The sequence below is a fragment of the Lepisosteus platostomus genome, chromosome 17 (assembly GCF_059453375.1).
Source record: "Lepisosteus platostomus isolate fLepPlt1 chromosome 17, fLepPlt1.hap1, whole genome shotgun sequence".
Classification (NCBI taxonomy): domain Eukaryota; kingdom Metazoa; phylum Chordata; class Actinopteri; order Semionotiformes; family Lepisosteidae; genus Lepisosteus; species Lepisosteus platostomus.
Genome location: NC_142627.1, coordinates 10548823 through 10575523, shown reverse-complemented (window position 1 = coordinate 10575523; position 26701 = coordinate 10548823). Strand labels below are relative to the sequence as shown.

At 43.9% G+C, this 26701-nt stretch overlaps 1 protein-coding gene across 5 annotated transcripts in view; it reads right to left on the bottom strand.

The window, feature by feature from the left end:
* Positions 1–1176: 1176 nt before the first annotated feature.
* Positions 1177–26701, bottom strand: part of LOC148646110 (serum response factor-like) — a 40866-nt gene continuing 15341 nt past the window's right edge. For 2 of the 5 annotated variants that reach the window (XM_088610716.1, XM_088610720.1), the window contains 6 exons: positions 12513–12759; positions 8961–9125; positions 8227–8343; positions 6358–6549; positions 6078–6175; positions 1177–5581 (listed from right to left, as the gene is read on the bottom strand). In XM_088610716.1, coding sequence (XP_088466842.1) covers positions 5489–5581; positions 6078–6175; positions 6358–6549; positions 8227–8343; positions 8961–9125; positions 12513–12759 — 912 coding nt within the window. In that variant the 3' untranslated portion in view covers positions 1177–5488. The remainder of the gene's footprint in view (positions 5582–6077; positions 6176–6357; positions 6550–8226; positions 8344–8960; positions 9126–12512; positions 12760–26701) is intronic. The other 3 variants (XM_088610718.1, XM_088610721.1, XM_088610719.1) reach the window with 2 other exon arrangements.

The window sequence follows — 26701 nt, the reverse complement described above, 5'->3', positions numbered from 1 at the left end:
GAGAACTGGAATAGTGACTTTAACAAGGGTGGTTTTTGTGCTGTGTTATTGTCTGAAACCAGACTGGAGGGGTTCGAAGAGGTTGTGTTGCGAGCCGTGAGATGGCTGTTTGAATTTTTGCAGCATACTCAAATATGCAATTACACAGTTGGTTTTATTAACTGCATAATTTAAGTACATTTAGCCAGACTATGAGTAAGGTAACTATACCTTAAATATAGTGACTTATACTGTATTTAAGGTATAGACTTAGACTTATATATGGAGCAAGCAGCCTAAATACCTTAACAAATATCTTGTATGTCTGTTAATGCAATCACTTGGGTTGGAGGAAAAAATGTCTCTTGCATGCCAATACAGGAGACAGTTTCTAAATTTTGTTTAATTATCCTAGATGCTGAAGATCACTTTGATAATCCCAAAAGTGCCAGTCCAGTTCCAGTCGGCAAGGCATAGCTCCTGGGACTCATAATTTTTTTAATATCCGTCATCTGCTGAAGACCAGAGAAAGATGGAAATACTGGCCAATTAAGTAAATTATGAGTTTAAGTACTTTACAGAGGCAAGGATGAAAACCATAAGCATTTCAAGGACAAGACCTTGGGTAGCTATGAATTGATCTCAAATTGGCCTTAAACTGCATTAACAATTTTAATGCAGCTGAAACACTGATCATGATCTGTGATGACTTCCTGATTGTTTTTCATTGGAACATGCAATTTTAGGGTGTGCTAAATGCCACTAACGTGAACACAGTCATGCAATCAAAGCAGATTTCAAAGGATGTCCCACAAACTTTTCAATGCATTTTATTTATTCTTGAATGAATAAGAATATATACATTATGTCAAAAGAAAGGTTACAAAAGAGAGGTCGTGTGGCCTATCTAGCGAATTTGGTAGTTATTAATTGATCCAAAGATCTCATGCCGCTGTGTCTTGATAGAATCTTGGATACCAGCTTCAACATAGTGGGACAGCTTGTTCCATACTCCCACATCTCTTTGGGTAAAGAAGTGCCTACTATTTGTGGTTTTAAATATACTTAAACAGTGTTTAAGGAAATACATTTCCTAGTTTGTGAACTGTCCCAGCATCTGGTTTTTAATGCACTCTTATATACACAAACACATATAAACAATTACAGCTAACGGGCCACAGTAATTCAGACAAAGAATTCACAAATGATACATTTATTGAAGATTTTTGTTTATATTTTTTGTTTTTTTTTTACAAAAGAAAAGCTCTGTACAGAGTTACCATGTTACATACATAAACTCCGCAGACAAACTCTGGAAGTTAATAAAAACAAACTACAAAAAACGAGTTTTCTTTAGAATAATCTTACCACATATCATAAAGACATCTTGTGTACAATTCATATTTCTATTCTCTTAATTATAAAAAAAATACATCAAGGTTTATGCTGTGTCTTTTGTTTAGCGTGTGGAGCAAAATTATAATTTAATACAAGTCTTGTTTAAAATTCAGTGCTTGGTAGAGACTGGGTTTGCTGATGTTAATCACTTAACTAATGGAAAAGAAAAACTAGACTTCAGCAAGACAGGGTGTGAGAAAGATTTTGGTGGATAGGAATTATCATACTGAAGTTTAATACTGTAGGATTCAGTCTGACCAGATAAATGGTTGGATGACAGTCAAGAGGAAAAACAAATTTTAAACAATTGCATTTTTATTGCATTGGATTGATTTTAAGTGTTAAAGATACAAAATGTTCCTAAAAAGACATTGTGATTGTTTAATGGCTTCGAGTGAGGCATTGTTTACACAGGTAGTAATAAAAGGCAAAACTTGTATAGGTATATGCATGAAATTTGAATTGAAACTTCAAAATAAAACATTTTGGCCTAAAAACAATCAGTGCTGGGAATCAACTGGCATTTGTTTGTATAACCAAAAGAAAACATCACTACCCCGAATCAGCCTGAATCTCGACTCCATGCCCAGAGGAGAAACATTCAGCCACAAAGGAATGAGGGAATACGAAACTAACACACAAAAGAGATAACTAGAGAACATCCCCCAGGTTTAAAATACATAAATATTTAATCAAAACACCTAGAAAAATATTTTTTTCATTATATTTCAAGGCTTTTTTTTTTTGCATCTCCAAGGTACAAAAACTACAGTAGCTGTTCCTATGTGAATGCCTTTGGACACATGTACACAGATACACAATGAACACAGTGAGAGCTGCACCACCTTGCAGCCAGGAAGAGCTCCAATGGCACAGCCTTGTGCCTCAGACTCTGGAGAGCCAGTCTGGGCCACTACATTCAAAGCCAAAGCATGACTGGACTCAAAGGTCCACGATGATGAAGAGAAGGAAAGCCTGCATTACGTTTTTACACCTAATTTAAAGTCAGGATTCAAAGGTAAAATTTGACCACCAACAGCACCAAGGACTTAGTCTACAGAAATGTGGATATGCTGGGGAGCAAAGTCTGAGATTCATGTTTTGTGTTATGTTCAAAGGGACTTCAGTAGAAATTGGAGTTTTGTTAACATGAATAGTGAAAGAACCGTTGGAAAAACATTAAACAATCTCAGACTTCTAGGCCTCTCCCAAATTAATCTTTGTGAAAAAGGGTCCCCAGAGCTGTTGGCAGAGTGCAAGTGTACCGAAAGAGTTCAAAACACAGGTGCTCCAGATGAGCCAAGGATCTGCACAGTAAGTCTGATTGACAGATTTCGCAACAAAACACCTAGCGACATTTTGTTTTTCCTGTAGCCAGTCTTCTCATTTTTTATAAGAATAACTACTGCATTCAACTCTGTCAGCATACAAGAGCATCAGCCCCTGGCCCTCCCAACACTATCTCACAGTACCTTTAAACCACACACAGACACACAATGGCTCTGCTCAGCAGCACTGGGTAGAATCTCCCCACTGCATTTTGATTTCAGTCAAATACCCTCCTGCAGCAGCATACAAGACCAGGAGCAGGAGCAATGGGAATTCCTGGGGGCACAATCTAGCAAGATAAAAACTTGCAGTTGAGGAGGTTTCATTGACATGGTTCCAAGGCCTACGCTGGTATGCAGTGTCTATGAAATGGAGTGCTGATGAAGAAACTTTTAAACTATTTTTATCTGTGTACTTATGACAAACAACTGAAGGGTCTGCATCAAGCTCCTGAACTCGCATGATCTATGACCAGGCCATAGATTTCAACCATATTAAAAACATCAGGCATGTGTTATTTAAAACTGTTTCTAAAAAAGGAGAGGAATTCACGGTCTAAGAAAATAATCATTTTCCTCTCAAGTTTTATAACCTCATCAGCAGAAGGTTGAGATTTAAATAAGAAACTCGGGTAGGGCACAGGAGGATCACTCTGACAAGAACCCCCACACTGTACAGTCCGTGCATGTTTACAGAGCAGTACTGGGCAAGGTCATAAAAACAGTAATACTCCTGAATTCTGTACAGGACAGAAAAGGAAATATGATTTCCGAACAATTCACAGTGGCAAAAAAAAAGTGGGACATATTAGCAAACGTGAGGGGGGTTACGCCAGGACAGCGGGGGGGGGAGCCTGGCTATGGCTGCACATCAGGCCCCTGGAGCCGAGCTGTGTGTCCGTGTCACCATGGAGATCACACGGCAATCAGTGTCAGCAGGCACTCCTGCAGAGCATGGGGAGTAACACACAAAATCCTGGAGTATTCTACGGCTTGCAGGCTGCCAGAAGTAAAACAATTGCCACAAGATCAGTGGTTAGAGCAGCTGAGAGACTGATCTGAGGCTGGGCCTGTGCGCTGGGATGTCGCCAGGTTGCGCAAGTACTGTTCTGCTGCCAGCAGCGGTTTTTGAGGCCATCTCTCGGTCAGTCCTGTCCCCCACATCTCACGGGGCTGAGCGGCAGCGCTTCCTGAGTAATCAAGTACAGAGTGCATCTATGTGTTCGTATACTAATAACCACGTAGTCATGGAGTTTCCATATCATCATTGTGGACCGTATCCACTCCAAAAATGTTTTCTGAAGACACTGAAATACTAAAGTTTGATTATAGTAATGCAATTTAGCATATGCATTTAATTTCATGTACAAAGTCATCGTTTAAAGTATTTTTCCTAACTAAATTTACATTAAAAAACGTAAGTGTACATCTTACTGCTATGTTTTTGGCGAGTGTAGACAGACAATGTTGGATATGTATGATTGATTCAAGTTCAAAAACCTGATAAGTGAAAATGTTTCTCATGGTCTTATACCCGTTTTTGTTATTAAACTAAAAGGGGGGGGGAACAGTCTTGTTCAAAGGGGAGAACGTGTGACTCTCGGGTGCGGCTCCAGTTTAAACTGGGGAAGAGATGAGAAGGGCTGCTCGAGCTGTGGAAACGCTGCCCATCTCATTTGGCCAAGCCTGCACAGAAAGGCTGTCCCTCTGACCTCTCCCACCAGCTCACAGGCACAGATGCGGGAGCCCAGGTGCTCTCCCAGCACGCTGGAGGTGTGGGGCGGTGGGGCCTGTGACTGGCTGACCTCGTCCTCTCCTCCTCTCTTTTTTACAGATTAATGTTGGGGTGGGGGGTTGCTGTTCAGGGAAACGCCACCTACTGAGGACTTGTCATGGAGAAGACATTTTCCAGCAAACGTCAGTAGTTTCATCTTACAAAGAGTGCAAAGGCAAGTCTGTGAAACTGATTTTGTAAACAAGCAGAGCATGGTAGCAGCTGTCCAGTAAAAGAAAAAGCACAGCAAGGGAATACCCAGTCGAGGATGCATACAGTGTAAAACAATACCTTGGTTAAACATACAAATGCAGTGTTAACAGCCATACCTCCCTTCCTCCTCGCACCACATGTTGACATTGTCTGTCATTACAGAGTGCGCTGCCACACAATTGCCACTGAGGGGTGTCTTTCATGACAGTACAAAGACCTTTGAGGGACTGGAGCCCTTCACTGAGACAGCACTAATTTGGCACTTGATTCTCTCAGTTCCTATGTACCACAGGGCCTTTATCTCAGGTCTCCCCAAGAATATTCCTTGGCTCCTCACTTTCCTTAAAACAAACGAAAAGAATACAACAAAAACAGCCACATGCCATTGCACAAACAGGCGAAAAATAGTTTCTCTCTCAAAATAAAAAAGGATTATGTACAATTTCGGACCTCCTTGGTTCCCTTGCCTTGCCCTGTCCCCCTCCCATCTCTCAAACAAACACAACACACACAAACGAATGTCTCTTTGGCTGAAGTGAGAAGCCGCAGCACCTGCAGTGTGCACATGTTGCAGTAACAGTTCACTAAAAAGAGCACACACACACAAAAAGACATTCTCAGTTATACAAGAACATGATCCAAGGACATTGCAGCAACGCCTCGTTCCTCCTATGTTCTTATAGTTTGAACAAACGCTGTAAAAAGGCATCACAATAAATAGTTGCGGCAGTCTCTATAAAATAAGGTCTGGGCTTCCTGGCCTCGATGCCTGTGTGTCCGTGAGTCTGCACATCAGTCAGTCACTTTTGGTATTGTGGGGGGCATCCAGGTTGACCACCTGCAGCTCGGTCAGGTTGCTGCTGCTGCTGGGCTGCTGGCCAAGCACCATCTATAACACAGCAGAGAGGCAGATCTGAGGCAGCGGTCAAACACGGATCAGACATCACAGTGATTACAACACTCTTCTCTCGTCCTGTCCACCCGCAATATAAAGTTCCACCTGGCAGAACCGTGGGCAGTACACTGCACACTACTCAGTTTCTTGTAAACAAGCAGAATGCAGTTCAAATAGTGATTAAAGCCGGGAAAAATAATTTTCAAGAATATTTGTAAAAATATCGTGTCGTATTATGTGAATCAGGCATTTTCCTCTTCATTCCCAAATCCATGTCAGGCTAAGGTACAATTAGGCAAAAACATGTTCTTGAGAGTAAAGAGTAGAGGATGCAGGTGCGATTTTGCGACTGTGAGATTTTACTTTGTTACTTTGTTTAAAACATGTAAAAGAGCAAACATGTAAAAGAGACTAACTATATAACAAAGAAAAATAGAGAAATCACTGATGAGGTGTCTCAGTGATGTTGTGTGGACGACAAGGGACGAACATTATATACGTCTTTCCGTACTGGGTGTAGCTGCACAGCGGAGACTGGGATCTGCACTGTTCCTGGAGGTCCTGTGAGGAAAACCTGAGGGACTCCGCCTAAAAACACAACACACCTTGTTAGTTTCTCCTCTTGCTTCTTACACTTGATAACTATGGTCCTTCTGCTACAGATGGCCTCCCCCTCGCTTGACTCTGGCTCCTCCCCTCTAACCACACCCCCTCCGTAGCCCCTCCCACCCAGCTCAAATTGACTAGGCTCCAACCCTCCATCAGCTCACCTTGCTCCTGGCTCTGCGTGTGGGAGACCTGCATGGCGGAGGGTGCCTGTGAGAAGGCGTTGAGCACCGCCAGACTGCCGTCTGCCAGCGTGGGCGTGGAGGCGTACATGACCGCATGGGGGCTGGGGTACATCATGTGACCTGCCATGGAGGTGGGTACAGAGGAGGTGACGATGGTGGCGGGAAGGCTGACTGAGGGCAGACAGAAAAGACGGTGCAGTGCACACACATTACTTTTCAGATCCCACAACTCCCCTGATGTTCACCTCCTCACACTTCTCCCAGATGCCTCTGCACTGTCAGGAGAATTCAAAACAATTCAATTCAAATCCAGTACTATTTCAACCAAGGACCGTTACATTAGAATTGTAAAATGTGCTAGTAATGCCTCATTTAGAAGACTGTACAATTTTATTCACCACATTATAAGCAGTATGGAGAAGAGCAACCAAATACGTTCCCGGAGTTAAAGAAGTGTCCTACACTGCACTCACATGCTGAAGGAATTGAATGCACCTGTAAGGGCACTTTGCTACAAGTACTCAGAGCCCTTGTACTGGCAACTTAGGGTGGGTGAAGCTGATACACTGGTTTCTTTAAAGAAAAGCTGGATGAGATCCTTTAATTAATTTGGTAGTTGTTAGCTAAAAGGTTTAGATGGCCTCCTCTCATTTGTAATTGTTCTTATGCACAATGCCTGTCAGGATTTTTTTTTTTACCAGACATGTCCACAGTACCCTTCATTATTATTATTCTTAACTGAACGTGATTCTCACAACCTATCCACAGATGAGACACTTCATTCACTCTTGCAAATCACTGAAAATATTCCTGCTTGATATTGAAAGCAACACACACTAGGTGGCACTATAAGATAAGGGAAAACCACTGTTTATGCTGGAAGATTAGCTGTTTTGCTTCACAGGAAACAAGCAATGGTTTTGTAAAAGCTCTGATAAAGGGAATTCTACGCCAGAAAATGAATTATACTCCATCCATCTGAAATATTTTGATCCATTCATAATTAATCAAAGCTGATGCCTCCAGAAAAGCATTCTCACAGCACTTACTATTGCATCAAGCAGTGTCTTACAAGGACCCAGGGAAATCAAGGTTTTAGCAACATTCAAAACAAACAGGAGATTTCTTAACAGAATTCTGGAACCAACTCCCAAGTGACGCAGCTGAAGCTGACTCTGGGATCCTTTAAGAAACACATGGAATTCTTATATCATTAAACTACTATAATAACAACCAAATGATCTAAACTGTATTTTGGAACTGTAAAAAGACAGGAAAGGAATGGGATTCTTTTCTTAATGCATATCCAGGGTAAAACAATTCATCTTACAGAGTGGAGCTGATTAACATTTCTCATGACGTTTTGTTTGCAATGGTGGTCCCGGAGGAGAAGGTGATGGTGCGTCTGCTTCAATTCTGCAGGGTTGCGCTATGTTCTAAGTAGTGGGTGTATGTGCTCTGCCTTCAGGTACAGGTACAGATAGGGAGACATGAAATTGTGAGTGTGGTGCTGTGTAAGCGTCATCGCGGGCACTAAAGTCTGTCAGTCCAGACACGCACTATGTGCACGGCCACACCCTTCCCTGTGTGCTTGTGTCTGTGAACGGTGTTACACGATCATTGGTCACATGGGTGGCTGCGGTGAACCAAAGCATCTTGTTTGTATTAGGGCACAGAAAAGGAAGTTACTCTGGAATGAAACACAACCACTTGGGTGGAGATCAGTAAGGATGACAGCGTTGCAGACAATTTGCAGGTGCGAGCATGAATCTCTTCAGTTGCGGCTGTCCTGGGCTGTGGCCAGTGAGTGTGTGTACCTGTGGGAGCTAGCGAGCCGTGTGTGGTTACCTGCAGAGCTGGTGGAGGCCTGGGAGATCTCCGGTCCACTTTCACTGGTGCTGGCCGAGCTCTGCTGTGTGGAGGGGTGCACCTGGATTGCCTGTATCTGCTGAGACACCGGTCCTCCTGGCAGGTACAGAAAACGTCAAATGTAGGTTCACAACAGTGCTACTAAGACAAAGCTCTGCTGAATCATTGATAAAATTAACTTTATCACAGTGTTTTTCACACAAGGCATTCCCTGCTCTTCACTTTTAGCAGGTATTGTCTTGCCACCCCAACAGCTGTGATCTTGTCTGTGCTGTGAGGTCCACAGAGGCCCAAGGACTCAGAATTATTATTCTTATTATTATTAATAAGTATTAAGGGAGCTAAGCATTTCACCCATTCAAGCAGAGGTCCCTGTCTGTTGTTCATCTTAAGGTATTACCCAAGTAATGTACATTACGAATGTAACAGAATATAAAATGACAAGTATTTGTGTCACAGCACTAGTCCTTCCTTAAACACCAGCTGTTCCTGGTATTCAGGTATGTACAGAAGGTACTGTCAAGTGCCCAGACAGCTGAAGGCCAAACTGCACATAAGGGCTCTGAACACTTGCTGTAAGTGTCTGTCATTCGCTCCCAAAAGCTAAGGCCCTCCTGGCAGTTCTGATAGCCTGCCCGCTCGTCAATGAAACAAAACAAAACCACAAATCAGGGCCCGACGTCTGTACCTGCACATCCAGGCTGGACACTGACCTGTGAGAGAGACCGTGGCGGGGAAGCGGAAGACGGCCTGCTGCCCTTGCTGTGCCTGCGATGCCGTGGCCGTGATCGCCTGACCCTGCTGGCCCTGGATGGCCAGAGAGTGGGACTGCATCTGCGCAATGGGAATCGTGGGGGTGCCGGGCGGAAGTGTAGTGCCTGTGGGAAACACACGCACGTATTACATGCTGCTGCTGTTGGCTCGGGCTGTCTTCTCCCTATTCCTCAAGTATTAGCATATACAGTACTAGTTTAATCCTGCAGCAGCATTCAGAAGATACTGGACCTCAGACTAAGCCCTCTTGCTTTTTTTATACCTGGTATATGAACACAACAACATCCGCCCGTCTACCAGCTTTCACAAAAACACCAGACTGGTGGTCTTCATTATACACCCCCACAGACCAAAGGACCCCAGTAGCAGCTCTGACAGAACCCTTACACCCTCCATCACGTACATCTATATAAATCATTTGTATTGAAGCTCCTCTGTTGCTGCCACCCCTGTCCCATTAATCAGTCAGTCCAGCCAATAAAAAAAACTTCAAATCGTAAATCTGTTTTTGCTGTTAGTTGCTGCGCAAAGCATTCGAATCAGGTTCATTCCAAAAGTTAAGATGAGTTAAAGTTGAACTCGTACTGTTTCACATTAACGTAAGGGAATTTGGAGAGCTCTAATACAATGTGGTCTTCCACTGGCAAGTTACTCTTGTGGCCCTCCTTCAAAGTATTCAGTGGAGAACACTAAAACAGGCCCTTGTCAAATATGAATTAGCCTAATGCATCTGTAATGTAACGGTCAGCCGTACAGCTATTTGAGGTCACATGTTCAACCTGTCTCCCCATGAAGGTCAGAGCTCATGAATGACAGAGTGGGGCTAGCCCACTACCCCTCCTGTCCCGCCGGATTTATGAATAAGAAGACAGGCCACACACACACAATGTCCTTTTATTTTTCAGCACCAAGAAGCACCTGTCTGTCACATGAGAATGCACCAGCTCATGGAAAGAGACGCTGTGCTCGGCCCTGTTACACAATGGAAAAACTGTCACGCAGAAGCAGGAATCACAGACACCTGTCCACTCCATTCTCACTGCGCAGGCAAGTCACCGTTCAAGGGTGCCTGGTCACAGCAGGCTCATGCATAGTGCCGAAAACAGCTAAATACAGTTTCTACCCACTAGAAGAGAGGAGTCCGCAAGAGCACAGCAAAGGCAAAATACTCCAGGCACCGGGAGCAGTTAAAATAAATCCCTACGGCTTGATGGTACCTTACCAGCTGGAGTAAAGGGAACCAGATTATTCACAGACCTTTAACGAAACTTCAAAAAGATTTCAACAAAATTCAAGACTGAACAAAGACTTGGCAAGTGACATTAAATATAATACATGCAAAAGGCACAATCAAACTAAAGACATAAAATGGGAAACATGGTGCTTCAGAAAGCAGTATGTGAAAACGACCTAGGTGCTTTATTCCAGTTTTTAATCACAGACTAACTGCCTCTCCATTTTGATGTATGTTTTCAGCTCTTAAAGTTCAATTGGATTTGTAACTGATAGTTTTAACTGTGGAGTCTCTCATACATGGTCATTCCTACTCTGACCGCTGTTATTACTCTGTTCATCTAAAATTGTGTCATCTTTTAGGACAGGGACAAACCCGAAGAGAGGCTGCATCAAATCTGTAACTTAAGTTATTGGAACAATACACTTGAAGTAGCATATTTTTGAAACCTCGACTGAGAGCAGAAACAATTAAACAACAGGCTACACAAGCAAACAGATCTAATTAATACCGTTCATTAGTAAAAGTGATTAGTACACTCAGTTAAAACACAAATTAACAGACAAGGGGATCTCCCAGGACCAGGGTTGTGAACTTCTGTTCTAGAGCAACCTGATAAACTGTTGGGCTTATGAGTGTCCTAAGACAGTGCCTTGTAGTCACCTCTGTACACGACAAAAGATTCAAAGTCAACCCAATGAACTTCACTAATCAACAGTGAAACACAAACCAGAGGACACAAGTGGAGACTATGTAGAAGTGCATTTAAAACAGAGAGGGTCAAACGAGTTATGGGCACCTGGGATGAGCTTACGCTTCTACACCGTTGAAGCAGACAGCATGGTATTTTTAAGAAATATGCCGATGAGATCCTTGGATCGCTTAGGTAATAGCTGTCACTTGCTTTCATCACTTGTAGAATTCTTTTCAAGCAAATTTAGGAAGTAATCCACGCATTACTCATATAACAGCTCAATAACATGTATAAAAGGAGCAAGAACACTACCCTTTAAAAAAAAATCTTTCAATGCAACTACTGGAACAACATCCAATCTGACCTTTAAGTGTTTCTTTGCTGCTTGTCTCATTAAATTTTCTGTTTATTTTTTAATTCTACAATAAAAACACATAGAACAGATGACATATTTGACAACTGCAATAATACCAAGTGAAAAATGTTAAGCAGACTGGACACAGGAACTTGTGTTGTTGTGGTTCAGTCTGTTCTGAGAGTGAAAGAATGTGGGGTTTTTGGCGTGATTTGTCCCAGAAACTTAAAAGAGGAATGAATTCCACACTGATTCCATTGGGGTTGTGATGTCATCATCTGGAATTCTTCCCATGGGTCTCTGAGAGACAGTAGGCAGAACAGAGAGGCCAGACAGACCCACTGCAGCAGTGGGTTCACTGCAAACACAGCACAGCACCACATCACAGATCCAATGTTTCCAAACTTCTCACAATGTGGCTTTTTTCAAATTAAACATTAGAGCCCATACAGACACTTCTTTTGTTGTTGTTGGAATACCTAAAGCCAAAAGGTGTCCATGAAAGATTTTAAAGCATGGTAACACAAGTTACTGCTTAGGCAAGTCTTAATAAAAAGGGTAAGCCACATTTGTACGTTTTCAAAAAAACATTTTTATCTGACTAAAATGAAGAGCCTTGCAAAAAACAATCCGGAGCCTGAAAATGACAGTTTGTTCTCCTGCCTAAAACACGCCATCTCAGAAATCATAATCAAGCAGTACGTGTTGAAAACAGGAGTTTTTCCATAAGAATTCTAATGTTGCTTGAACAAAGTACCATGTCAGGATTAGTATTCATTACCCGAGCTGTAAATCCCTGCAATACAGCTAAATGATAATTTCACCACAATCCTGCGAGTCTTCATTGAATATTCATTAATAATTACGGGCTTCGCTCTTCTAGTGCCGACTGTGGGGACTCTGCATTGCTTCCTTTTCTACAGCAGCAACAGATGTAAGACCACTTGCGTCTACTTTTATGGACAATACTGCTGCAAACCTTTGAAAACCACCCCCCAAAAAACTAACTTAAGAAGGGGGGAATGTCAAAAATAGGGAGGACTGAGCTGAAAAACGTCCATAGGTCCCCCCCCCCCCCCCCAAAAGGGGTTACGGGAATATGAAACAAGCTACCCAGTTATCTTCTAGATCGAACGCAAAATGTGGAAGTCCATCGGGGTGACCAAGAAACCGCCCTGTCCCCCGGTCCGGTAGCTCCGCCTGCCTACCTGACATGAAGAAGCCCCCAGGCAGCTGCATGACGCTCCCCGAGGAGCCTGTGGTCTTGAGGACTGTGCCGTTGGCGCTGGTGATGCTGTTGGTGTTGCCGCTGGCCGAGACGGGCGCCAAGTAGTTGGTGATGGGGAAGGAGGGGCCGCTGCTGACCTGCATGGTGGTGGAGGTGGTGGGGGCCGTGGGGTTGGAAGAGGTGGTGCCAGGGAGGCTGGCCACTGTGAAGGCGGGCTTCAGTGTGTCCTGCAGAGGGCGACAGAGAGGACACTGTGACGTCCCAGGCAACAGAACAACATGCCAGACCAGATTCAATCAAATAACTGAACTGAAGAAAGGGAGCCAGGGCTGTTCCCGACAGGGATTGTGTATAAATGCATGATTGGGCTGGATTAAGCTGGGAGCCTCCATTCTCATCATAATAATGGCTAAGAGTGGCAACACAAGAGAAACCCCAAGAATAAAAGATGGAAGCCCCACCCCACCCCCCTCACGCTATATGGTTATGAGCCGTAGCTTAAGATAAGATCACTTTATTGGCCATATACAATTTCCTGTATTAGGAATTTTGTCTTTTTCACATAGCCCAACTTGCTCTCCATGAGACACACAGACAGGGAGAGAAGTTTGGGGTCAGAGTGCAGGGTCAGCCATTCATACAGCACCCCCTGGAGCAGTTAGGGTTAAGGGCCTTGCTCAGGGGCCCAATGGAGTAGGATTCCTCTGCCGGCCGCAGGATACGACCGGCAACCTTCCAGCCACAGGCGCAGATCATTAGCCACAGTGCCACCACACTCGTTAGTTAGCTTAGTGGTCCAAGAAGGTCATTTAAATAGAGCCGGAAAGATCTGCACTTTGTTAAATGATGAAATAAAATGGCAGGTGACAGACCATGAAAGTAACAAAAGTGCTATGAAACTCTCAGCTCAGGGGGTAGTGCAGCACTTATAAACCTGGACTGCTCTGTCAAGAACTCCCAGCAGGTGTGACTCCTTCAGTACAACACAGGGCTTGGGAGCACAAGGCTACACAACTGTTGTATCAATGGGGAATGAGACACCTCAGGATTATGAGGTTCTGTGGAATCCATTACTGCAGCAGAACAGGTGCTTCTGGAGATAAAAGGTTATTCTATTTACAGTCCCTCGTCAACACAGCTACAGGAGGAACCTACAAAGCGCTGACCAAAGGAGGGGGTGATGGGAAGATATGTGTCAGGAGTTAGACTAACTCTTAAACTGCCCCTCGCCACAAATCCAGGACAAAGCAATAAGCAAGTCTTTATTTTGTAAGATGAACTACACAAGAAACATTCTAGTTATTGAAAACTCCCAGTGGAGATGGTACTGGAGTAGCCAGGAAAGGCACTTCTTGGAAAAAACAAACATTTCTTAGCTCTATAAGTAAAGCACAAAGTACAGTTAAAACTAAACTAATTAGTCTGGGTCACGTCACTGGCTCACTGCGACTGGGATTCCCCAGCTGAGCAGAACTTGCCCAGGGCAGGGTGGACACAGTCGCCCGGGCCTGAACCGGCTGTTGCTGTCCTGTTGCAGGGATCTACACGCGTGACGACTAGGGGTTAAACAGATCAGAGAGGAGCACATGAATTCCTAGTCCAGACGTTTAGCCATTATTCCACCACATGGCACAGCCGATCAACAAGATCTACCGATATGTTAGCACAGGACTGCCTTGGCTAGACCGAACTCTCAAAGAACAGGACGAACAACAGCACTCTTCAGTCACAGTAACAAACAGAGAAAAAAAAGCTTTTTGTATAAGGGATTCTTTCTAAACCTAGTACGATCCACTCTGTATTGTAATAGATGTCTCCTACATCTTTAAAAAAACATTACCAGTGGCTGGAATCACAGGTCTTGACCGTTCTTAGGTCTAGACCAGCTTACCCCCAAATTATATTGACCAAGATTAGTGCTATTCAAAAGTGAAGCGCTTTTTCTCTAGCTTGGTACTGCCTATGTGCCTGCAGTCTGGAAAACAACCTTGAAGGGAATAAAAAAAAAAGTTCAGTCGAGGCACCCTGTTTTATGGAAGGTTTCTATGACAACAGCTTTCGGAGCTAGCTTTTGAAGGGAAGATATATTTGGATGACGCTCATGCAGGTCACTGTATTAAAACAATTCTTTTTAGCCTTTACTTGTGTCTTCACAAGGTTGAGAAGAACACGGGGAGACAGTTTTTTTAGAACGAGGTTTCTCCAGGACTGGAGTATTTGGAAATCGACCAGATGATGGCAGCCTAATGTAAGAGGTGAAAGACTCCTCCAGCCCAACTCCACCGAGGCACAGCAGGCTGATTCACACTCCCATCTTCTTAACAAACAAGAAGAAACGAGTCCTTGCGCGACAGTCAGGCCTGAGTCACGGCTCCTGCGGTGTGTGGCTGTGGGGTGGGCGAGAGCGAGTGGGTGTTGAGGGACATGCGGAGGCGGGAGGGGGCCTGCAGATCCCAGCCCCTCGGCAGCAGCGGGCCCTCGCTCGAAGGAGGCAGGCTGGCCCCCCAGGACAGCTCAGGAAACGGGGAGGGGAAGCTCGACAAATCAAGCCATCCTCTGCCCTGCCGGGTACATCATGCAAAAAACAGGGAATGTGCAACTAAATGGGTCAAAATCACACCCTCCACCGTATTGTTTTTTTAATACAGCAATGTAACAATAAAACAAAGACTCTTTTAATGCCTGCATCGCAAAAACAGGTATTTTAATGGATAGAAATATCAAAAAGTCAAATGTATAGATCGATGCTTATTCCTCTCAACTTCAACTCCAGCATGTAAATGCTTTTGGGTCGATGGGCTGGTGGTATTCCTCCCTGGCCTTCTTCACTACAGGCCACTTTGGGCTCGTGCAGATACAGGCTCCTGTGCTGGCGTAGTCTGATCGCCGGCAGTACTGGGTAATGGGATTGGCCAATGACAGGTTTTCCTGCTCAGAGAAATCACTTGGCAAGTATTTTTCAAACATTTGTCATCACATGCGATAAGCCTACAGTCACTATCACTTGCAATCAATTATGACTGGATTCTTCACGCCGATTTAGGTCTCTTCACCGTGCAAATGTTTCCATTTCCTGGTAAAACAGACACAGGCCTAGCCGACGACCTACAGCCATGACTAAAATAAGGTACGATGAGCTTGTCACCACAGTCCTCCTGTCACTCCTTCACTCATTTTCATAATGAGCTTCGATCAATTCAAAGTTATGATCCCCGAAAACAAAAGGATTTAATGAAAAGAACTCTTGTCTTGTCAATGTCCATTTTGGGATACCTTCTGCTCAGTTCTGTTGTTTCCTCAACATCTTTAGGTTTGCATGGTGGTTGTACAGGTTTCAGGTCTTGTTAATGCTTTCTAAAGATTCAAGAGGACCATGACATTAGGCTAGGAGTTTTAAAATTCCTCTTGAACAATTTATAGGCTCAATTATTGGCTCTATGTTGTATCTGGTTTGGTTGGTTATGGCTGTATATCTTAATAAATGATTTTTCTGCACCGAAAATGGGTTTCTGGAACCTTGATATGCCTTTTCACACATTCTTACATTTGGATAGCACGTTCTGTAGTATTACACATTGAATGTTTATATTATTTTATACTAAAGAATCATTATGTACCTATTTATGATTCTTAATTCATCAATTGATAGCAGGCATAATTTAACTATTACTTGTAAAAGGGAAATAATGCATATTTCTGTGAGGTAGTTTAAGATTTGTTTAGAAAAATACATAAACAACTCTTAATATTGCTGTACTGTGGTTTTAAATTTAGGAGCCTGTTTTGTTATAGTGAGCACCCTAAATATCCCACATGCAGGACTGCCCTAAAAATGCTTCACGTATAAAAAGCAGTCCATACAATAATTACAGCAAATAAGGATAAACAGGTTTATGACTTAGTTTTTCTGCAATGCCATGTTAAAATGCACTCCTTCTGCATTCTGGTTTTATATGTGACTAATTCAGTGGGTGAAAGGTACTAAAAGTGAAGGGGGGAGACAATTAGAGAAGGCTGCTTGGCTTCCAAGTTCTAAGAACACACACCAAGTTTTACTGATAAGCTCCCCCCTTCACTTTCCAAAATCTCAAACAGGAAGCAGGAGATAATTTGTAAGGGGCCTAAACTCAGCCATTTGCTCAGGTTCAAAAAGTCACATCTGCACAACAGCAAAGCAGTGTTTCAAATTTAACAAATCAAACAGCAGACGCTTGCTGTGAAGCGAGGCTGCCTCTGTGCTGAACACCGCACTAGTCATTTCAGACTGCAGTGACTCACCACTGCCACATGGGACGCCTTCGATAAGCTGGCAGGGCAGCACAAGGGTGCTGTATGGGGGACTAGTGCTGCCGATCACACGCAGGCACAGTTGTGGCTGCAGCTGCTGTTGCACACACTGCTCTCAAAACCTTAAATCCGCCAGCTGCGGCCTCATGCAATATCAGAGCTTCCTCTGCCTGCCGCCAAGGTGGGGCGCAGACATCTTCGTACAAACCAGCGAGTGGGCTCGGGACATTGCAAAATAGAAAAGAAGAATCGCAACAAAGCTCAACTCTGCTGCCTGATTCACAATCCCTGGCCTAGGAAAAGCTGCCTGACCTCTCTGTGACTATGTACCACCCATGGTGAACGAAGGGAAGTACAGTTTGGTTCGAATCCACTGACCGTACCAATCAAGCACTCCAAAGCTCAACTCTGAGTGCTTGTATTTCTCACACACACTTATCATTTTCACAAATATTTATAATTTCCTTGCTGTTTGGAAAGAAAAGCTTTTGCCCTGCACTAATAAATGTAAACTCACCCTCCAATGTAGTCTTTTATAAATATTTGCTGTGTTAATGCACAATCGGGACATAAAGAAAAAAAATGAAAGAGTTGAGCCGTCATACACTATAGAAGGAAAAAAAAACATCAAAGAGCAGTACTGAGAAAGCGTGGAGCTTGTACATCAGTGAAGAAGCACAATTTAAGTGTGCCTAAAAGCCCCTTGAAAGTACGAGTCTGCTCAATGGCAAAGAAAACATGTGTTGTAGATGTGGCACAGTGACAGCATGAACAAGTGCTGAGAACAGCTGAGGACAGGGACAGCTGAGAGGAAACCCGAGCGCTCAGGAGGGCTGTTAACTCCCTCCGCACCAGGGGGTCTCAACAAGGGAAGGTCACCTCCCCCTTCACAGCTTAAACAAAGGGCCCATTCCCAGGCCCCCCATCACCACCACCCAGGAACTGCCATACAGGAAGGCAAGGCCATATTGTCAGCCCCACAGAACGAGCACACAGAGGCGGATATTCAATAATTCTTCACCTCCTGGCACAAACCAGAGCACAGTGCCCTCCGACGCAAGCATGCAGCTTACCTTTAACATTAAAAATTTAACCCGAAACCCAACCCAATCCAACAAATGAGTACACCTGAAACTGGTCAAGGGGCAGGGAATATTATTCTATTCTGTCATCCTCCATCTGAGATGCCCATGCTGTAAGATCTCAGGGGAGGGAGACGTCCCAGTCTGAGATCACAGCTCCTCTCCCCGCCCTGCAGACATGTGCGGCGCAGCTGGATACTGGACAGCAGGGGCCCAAGACGCCCCTCACAGCTCTCGGCTCCACCAGTGATAAGGCAGGTCACTTCATGTGCACGCCGAGCCAGGCTCGCTGTCCGCGCCAACAGGGAGGTGCCGGCTGACACACTAAAGGGCACCTTGATAAACGTTCTCCACGGCTAAGTGTATTTTAAAAAGCACCACAATATTATGAAACAGTAACTGCTGGGACAGATGAATAAACACTGGAGCGTTGATGCCAGACGCATTGTTGCCTGTTTAACCTCAGCCTAGACCAGTGCTACAGGGAAGCCCTTGCAGCGACAGGTCTTAGCACTTGTGACGCTCAGCTCCCCCTCTTTACTGCAGTGTTGAAATGGCTCTTGCTATTGTTTTTCATTAAGCACCCGGCGGCTTGATCCAATCAAGCCAAGTCAGGAGCTAAGCAGGGCTGGGCCTGAAGAGTACTGGAATTGGGAGATCTCCAAGGAAAACCGAGTTGCCGCTACAGATGGTATTGGCGGACCAACTAGGTGTCGCTCCTTTCTTTAGGCCAACATTGCCAGAACCCAATATCCCACTATGGCCATTTTGACATGAGACAAACATGTTGTCCACTTGGTCATTAAAGATACCACAGCACTTATCACAAAACAGTGTGCGGAACAATCTGACCTTTCTGAAGTTCCTTCATTTCTAGTGATTTCTCACTTCTGCTGCTATTTTGCTGTGCCGTGGGGCTGCGGGACACATGTCTGCCACGCATCCTCTAGGACAGGACGCGCTTCAGTGGTGGACAATGTCTGTCCCCCTCCTATACTGTACGCAAAGCACTCTCAGAGCCCTTTGGGATGAAAATTGTTATATACATACAATGAATTATTATATTTTTCCAAAGATAAGCTCCCTTGTCCTCCAGTACATTGCCCTTCCTTTGCCTATTCAAACAAAAAAAGCAAAGGCACTTGATGATAAAGGACTATGGTTATTTTTTCTTGGAAGGGGGATGGACACTGAAGAGTTTGCTTATCTCCACCCTATCTCCCTAAGAAAACAAACTGCGGTCCCAGACTCTGCTGAGGCTTTAAAGGAAAAGCAACAGGACTCCTCGCACTTCGTTCCCCGTGTGCCGTGTTCTGGCTCAGACACCTTTATTGCGCTCCTTTCATTTCTCTTGAGACGACATCATCTTGATGCTCAACCCCGTCTCGCAGCCACTTCTTTCAGCTGCAGCCCGCCCAGTAAACACCACGGTCAGACCTAACTGCAGAAGTCTAAAAAGAAAACCTGTTCAAATCCAGCTTGACATGGATCCTAGCTATTTAAAGGCATACAATCTACTATACCACTTAAATAAGTAAGTGTCTGTGTGCCCTGCAACGGACTGGCATCTCTTCCAGTGTGTACCCCGCCTTGCGCCTGTCGTTTGCCAAGACAGGCTCCGACGCCCCTGCGTCCCTGAATTAGAGCAAGCGCTAGTGAAATGCGGGGACAACTGGATTGTATTTTTTCAGTCATAATTACCCCAAATTATGGTTTACCGCATTAGTTAAAAGAATGGCATTGGATTTCCTAATGCTTGCCCCCTCGACTGTCTAAACCCTGAAAACCAATAAACAATTACGAGAAAAACTAAGAAAAGGGACAAAAAGCTTTCATCCCAGTTCAAACACGTGCAGTTAAAATAATGACAGAAATCCAAACCTCTCCCCTGCCTTCATTCATTCAGGCTAACAATAATTCACACAACACTGCATTTAGTTCCGTATTTAATTTAAATACAAAAGCCTTTAGGTAGAATACTCAGGCTTTAAATCCACAGAACTTTCAAACCTTCTAGAACGACAGGATCAGAGCACAGGAAAAGGAAGTTTTGCAGGTTAAAGGTTAAGACAAATGGAGCCTCACACACCGCCTCCCCTTCTATAGGTAGGGACAACCGAGCAGTCTGCCCTCCCCTGTCCCAGTCTTAATCTCCCATTTGCTGGCTCCCATCTCTGGCTCTGTCAGTTTGCCAGCCATATGGAATTCACAGCTCCTTTTGGGAATGCTAAAAAAGGCAAGGCAGCCCAATTTGGAGAGGGGCAGCCAATGGCGAGTGCCCTAGCCCGCGGCTCTCGGTGAAGGGGGCAGCCGTTCTTGCACGCCCCTGCCAGGCCTGGCACTGCGGCTCCTCTCTGCTCTGCCCTCCCTGTCACTGCCTCTCAGCCCAGTCACTTACACCAAACACCCAATTTAGGAGCAGCCTTGTGATAAGGGTGCATATCTGAGCAAATTAACTTTCCATTATCTCAGTGGCACTCACTTTTCACCCCTCTCACCCTCCCCCAATATTTAAAGAGACAGAATTGTTTTAACATGACTGTTTATTTCTAAATGGCTTCTTGCATCTCAGTGCATCACATGTTCTTCACTGGTACCATATTTATTAAAAAAGCATCATGCATAAAACAAAAGTCACCATCCACTATCCCAGAGACTCATTGCCCTATTGGATGAATGAAAACACTTACATTCATTAAGGTGGTATTCTTTATATTCAGCCGAGAACCACAATTTACAGGCATGCAACAATTTAAGCTATGTATGATTAGCACATGACAAACCGTAAGATTAGGAGTGTTATAAAGCAAATATATTGTTGACTGCCTAAAAACCAAACAACTTGAAATTAGAACTGGATGCCAAGCAGCATCTTACAGATCAAGGTAAAATCAATGCCTGGACATTAAGAGACACTACTGAAATAAGAAACAAGTGGTCAAATCAAAGTGTGGAGTGAAAACATTACTTCTGCACTCCTGGCAAAACAATAATTCAACTTAATGCACAAAGCGAAATCAGGATAAAGTTATTTATGTTATCTAGTGTTCTAAATAAATGACCAAATACACTTAAGTTTAGAGGCCTATTTTTGCCTCAGTCCGTCAGCACTGGGACAAGAATTGAGAGCCGTTATGAATATGTAAACCCTGGGATCTTGAATTCAGGTTCAGTCACAAACTAAAGTTCAGCCAAGCAGAGCACAGCATACTGTGCTAAAATGTCCACAAAACCTGTAAGTCTCTGTGTGAGCAGAAAGCACATGTGAAGAAATCTACATGGCCACATAAAAATAAAAAACAAGATAATTGCCGATTCATATTTTACTGCTGATAGCATTTACTTTATTTATGAACTGATGGCTTCCGTTAGAGAAATGCTTCTTCCACCAAGCTTGTTCCACTCCACAGCAGATCCGCAAGGACTTTTTCATCAGTTGGTGTGACTCCCATCTAACAACATTAACCAATACAGTCTTTATAGTGCCTTAACGTAAGACTTCCCAACACCTTTACACAAACAAACATTTTCAGAACTTAATCATATATCCAGTCTGTTGAATATAGACACTGGGTGAAAGTGCTGCATCTAGCGGAGGGGAAAACTTTCTGTGGATTAGTTGTGTAAAGGAAGCAGCAAATAGCCACATGTAAATATTCCTCAATCACCAACAACAGCTGTGTTAACCAGTCCAATCCCAAGCAGAACATTCATGCAGCCAGTTTCATCATCGGTCTGCGTTATGTGCATTAGGTATATTTTTGCAAACTTGGGTTTTTTTTTTGCCTTTCTCCTGCTCCACTGCGCATTGAAATCTAATCCAAGCTTGCATTTGCTTATTGATTTAATTCACTACACAACTAGTGAAAGCTGACTGAAAAATAGTGGGCCAAGAATAATTAGAGCTTCGTTTTGAAAGTTGTCCTAGTGACCTCTATGCAAAATTGCACTGTATAGCTTTTTTGAAAAAAGGCATCAGAAGTAACATTTATAATCATTAAGATATTGACGCTGTTATAGGACCAGTGCTTCTATATGCTGAGACCATTACAGAGCAGGAAATGCATGATCAAGGCAAGTCATTAACCACCATCTCATCTGGTTCCTAGTAAATAATTGCTGCCAGAACTACATCCAGGCATTTTGGGGAATTTTTACAATTAAGAATGAAGTGACTTTCAAGGACAGTTTTGTCCACCATCTCCGATGTAACTGTTCTTTTATTTAACATCTGAATTTCCTTGCCTTCCTTCTCTACAGCTTGAATGAGCAGGTGAGGTAGCCTTAGCAGTTTCTAAGGTTGTGCCCTGATAAAATAGTCTGCAGCTTAGGGACTGGTTCAAACTGTGTGCACCCTGGATTTCTTCACAAACCGTCAACGGGAAAGGCGACGCTTTGCTTTATAACAGACTGTTTGCTTGTCAAGAGATGAACAACTACTACAATAAAAAAAGCCATCTGCGTTCCTCTGCAGACGCTTCTGCCGACAGGTTTTTCGAGAAGTGTTTTATTTCTGCACTCCTGAGTGCTGCGAGACTTTCCAAGCACCCCTAGCAATGATGGCACAGTGAAAGCACAGGAAGCCAGTGAGCAGGGAGACTGGAGTCCGTCGGGGACCTGGGGCCGAGATCCGATTTGCTCCACAATGGAGTATCTGTCTCCTTTTGGGGAATCAAAAAGGGGAACAAGCCTAAATGTGCACAAGGCACTGGGGTTCTTTCAACAGTCATTAATCATGAATGTGCTGGTACAGGAACAGTTAAAATGTAAACGTACAGAGTCCTGAATACAGAGGCAATTTGCAACATAACCAAACCAACTAGAAAAGACTGGGGGGGGTGTTACAAGTTCCTAGAGCGAATACACACTCTGGCTCACAACGTTGTGCTGAGAGGATGCTCCTGTCCACTACTCCTCACACACGGAGGCCGGTCACTTTCAAGGACAGTTTCCGTAAGTCCACACTGCAGGAGCACGTGGGAAGATGGAAGGAACTCGGGTTCCGTCAGAAATCTGCTCCAGTGGGAACTGAATTAACCCCTTCACAATTGAAAACCGCTCAGAATGGGCTCAGTCAGAAACAAAAATGCACTTGAAAAGCCACAGTGATTCAATCTATATGAATTTAAACTTTCAGAGATTGAAAGTTTTAGCAAACTTATAGCAAGTGGATAAACTAATGTTACTTTGTTATTGGAAATGAGGATCAGCCATCACTATCGTCACATTATTATTATTTAATAATTGCTTACAATTATATAGTGCTTTTTTGGACACTCCACTCAAAGCGCTTTACTCAGGTAATGGGGATCCCCTCCACCACCACCAGTGTGCAGCCCCACCTGGATGATGTGACGGCAGCCATAGTGCACCAGTACACTCACCACATACCAGCTCTCAGTGTGGAGAACAGAGTAATAAAGCCAGTTCATAGATGGGGATTATTAGGAGGCCATGATTGGTAAGGGCCAATGGGAACTTTGGCCAGGACGCCGGGGTTACAACCCATGAGATTTTTAACAACCACGGAGAGTCAGGATCTCGGTTTTACGTCTCATCCGAAGGACGGCGCCTGTTTACAGTATAGTGTCCTCATCACTATACTGGGGCATTAGGACCCACGTGGACCACAGGGTGAGCGCCCCTGCTGGCCCCACTAACACCTCTTCCAGCAGCAGCCTTCGTTTTTCCCAGGAGGTCTCTCAGCCAGGTACTGACCAGGCTCACACCTGCCGAGCTACAGTGGGCTGCCAGCTGTGAGTTTCAGGGTGATATGGCTGCTGGCAAATTACATAACACAAATCAATGTAAAATGGTTCTTATATGGCTACAGAAGGACTAACTGCACCCTCCTGTTCTGACATGGGGAACCAAAGCACCAAGAAATCAAGCCTTAAGGGGTGCTGAAGCAGACACCGCCAGTGCAGAGACTTCTACATCTTAGGCTGTAAGGTGTGTTGAAGGTTCAACGCTGGAAGAAATGTGATCAATCAGCTTGCCAAACAAGCTTTCAGCGCAGAAAATGAGATGTCTTGAGTTACACGATCATCAGCGCACCTAACTAACAAAATACAGTGTGGCTTTGATACCGTGCTCACATGTTATCACTTTAGATGGCTACACCTTATCACAACCATCCCATACAGTGTCACTTCAAGTGTCTTACAGTAAAAGATTACTGAACCTAAATGTTAGTTTTCTTTGAAAGAAGTTTCAAAGAAAAGAAAAAACACTGACTGCACAGCAGACTCCAAAAAAAACAAACCTGCCAGCTCTACACATTGGGCTCAAAATGATTAATTAGTGGTGCAGACAACAGCTCTAGCAGAACCTCCTGTTGGAAGACACTGGCTCCGACCACCCCAGCCCTGCAGTTTTTCTAACTTTTACACAGCACATTGCCTGTCCCAGTGACACCTCTTTGACCAGCTCGATCAATTTCTGCCTGCTTTCAAAAGACATTTATGGGAGACTAAACTTTTAACCCTCCTCCCCAGCCCCCTACTCCGACAGCACAAGCGACTGCAAAACAGAGCTTTGCAACCCAGCCCTTAGCAGCCAAACTGAAAAAGATTACATCCAGGGAAATGTTTCAGCCAAATGTTTCCATTCCATTTGCCCTCCTCAGTATCAGCCCCTCCATCCCCAACCCCCCCTACACACAAGCACACAACCCACCCCTCCACCCCCCCATCTAACTAAATAAGAAAAAAAAGTCACAGGACTCCAAAGACAGAGACAGCTGCAGCTTATAAGGAATGCGAGAGGCCTCTGCCAAGAGAGCAGGCAGGGAAACCATACCATATATGGCCATGGAGGCAGAATCAAATTTTTATCAATGAGAGGAGCATGGCTGTGTGTGTATGTATGGCCATGCCCTGGGCTGGACAATAAGTGCAATCAAAAACATACCACTCCGAGGGAAATGGAAAAGGCCTGCGAACAGATGTTGAACTCTTTTTTTTAAAAAAATATTATTTATAAATCAAATAAACAGCAAAGGAAACAAAAGCCACCAGCACCTGGCTTCTACAGGAGCGTACTTCCAGGCCTGGTGAACCACACAGGATCATACAATCTCCGCTATTAACTGAACAGCTCTACTGGAAACTGAATTAACCCTTTCAGGGTTGACTAGCACTCCAAATGGGCTCAATTAGAAAAACCAACCGCACTTGAAAAGCTACAGTAACTCAAACTGTGTGAGCTTAAAATTCCAGAAGATAAAGGTTTTAACAAATCGTCTAGAAAGAGAACAAACCAATGTTATCATGCTAATGGACAGGAGGATTAACGACCATTTTTATTCTTATAATAATCACATGACCAATGTAAAATTAACTTGTTGAAGTTCTTATACGGTAGATCATGCAAATGGGTTGCAGAAAGACAAGTAACTGTACCCTCTTACTCTGACGTGGGGGCATGAGGCTGATCCAAACTGAAGAGGTTCAAACACAAATTCCACTGCATCAAAACTTTCGTCTGGCAATTACTTACAAAATATGTCTTTAGGGTTGATGATGTACAGGCATGCAGTAGTTCTTTCAATTCAATGACAACTATGAACTAATGTATGGATCTAAAGACTCCATCTGGACTTCTGTTTATTCAGATTGCGCCAAACTTCAAAACCCAGAGATTCCAACAGTCTCCACAACCCAGTTCAGTTATGGATAGCAAGTGGAACACAACAGAATAACCCTGCTTTGCTTCTGCTTAATCCTTTGCAGATTTTCTACAACTTAAATCGGCCAATAAATTAGGCCTAATTGCAATCACATACTATTCCTGGAGCACGTCCAGTTGACCCATTTGTTTCTGTCTTTGTACTATTCTCCAAACTGCAGGATCTTCATAGACATCAACTCATTACAGACTAAATGGTTGGCACAGGGGGAATCATGAATACCAATAATGGTGCTCTATTAATAAGTCAAAAACTAACACTTTTATTAACTTCACACCCTATGTGGCACTGAGAGAGGACAGCGTTATCTTACAGGTTCTTGCGAGTGCAGCTCCTCTCACAAACCGAGAGGCCAGCAGGCACACAGGGTCTAAGTGAGAACTGAACGATAATGGGGAGGAGGGATAATTTCCCACCAAGATGTGTCCAAATAAGGAAGTATATTGCAATATCAAACAATGAAGACCGAGGTGGGTGGTGGAGGGTCTTGAACCTGTTTAATAATACATGTAATCTCTCATGAAGAATTATCATTTTGGAGAAGAACAGTATCGGTGACGTACGCCGTCATGTATATTTAATGTGTGCATATTAGGGCTGTCACAGTCACTCTCCGTCTCTGGTGACGGCCCTGAGTTCCTGAATATTTTATTAGACAAGGCCCTTTTCGCATAAAGGTTCATGGAGATAAAAATCAGTCTCCATCAATCTGGTTAGCAGAGCTACAACCAGCTCGGCTTCGCGTGTACCCAGGCAGAGCAACGCCACTCCTGAGAAAGAGGTTCTCAAGAGTCCCAATGCATCCTTGCAGAAATGAGCTTTTTTGTGGCTGGATAGCCAGTAAAAAAATTGAGGTGTAACTTAAGATTTGCTACTTATACTTAAAAGGTCTCCCCTACAACAACACCACCACCAAAAGCATAGAGTTTTAGCCTGTTCAAGCGACATGCACACATACTGATCCAATAATATTGTTTTGGGGTAACTGAAGAAGTTCTTCTCTTCATATCTGTATTTACTGCGTGAAGGCCAGCACAGCGGTCCAGCGGTCAGCGCTGCCGTCTCGCCGAGCCAGGGCTCGGAGTTCCCCACGGGTTGACACGGGTTTCA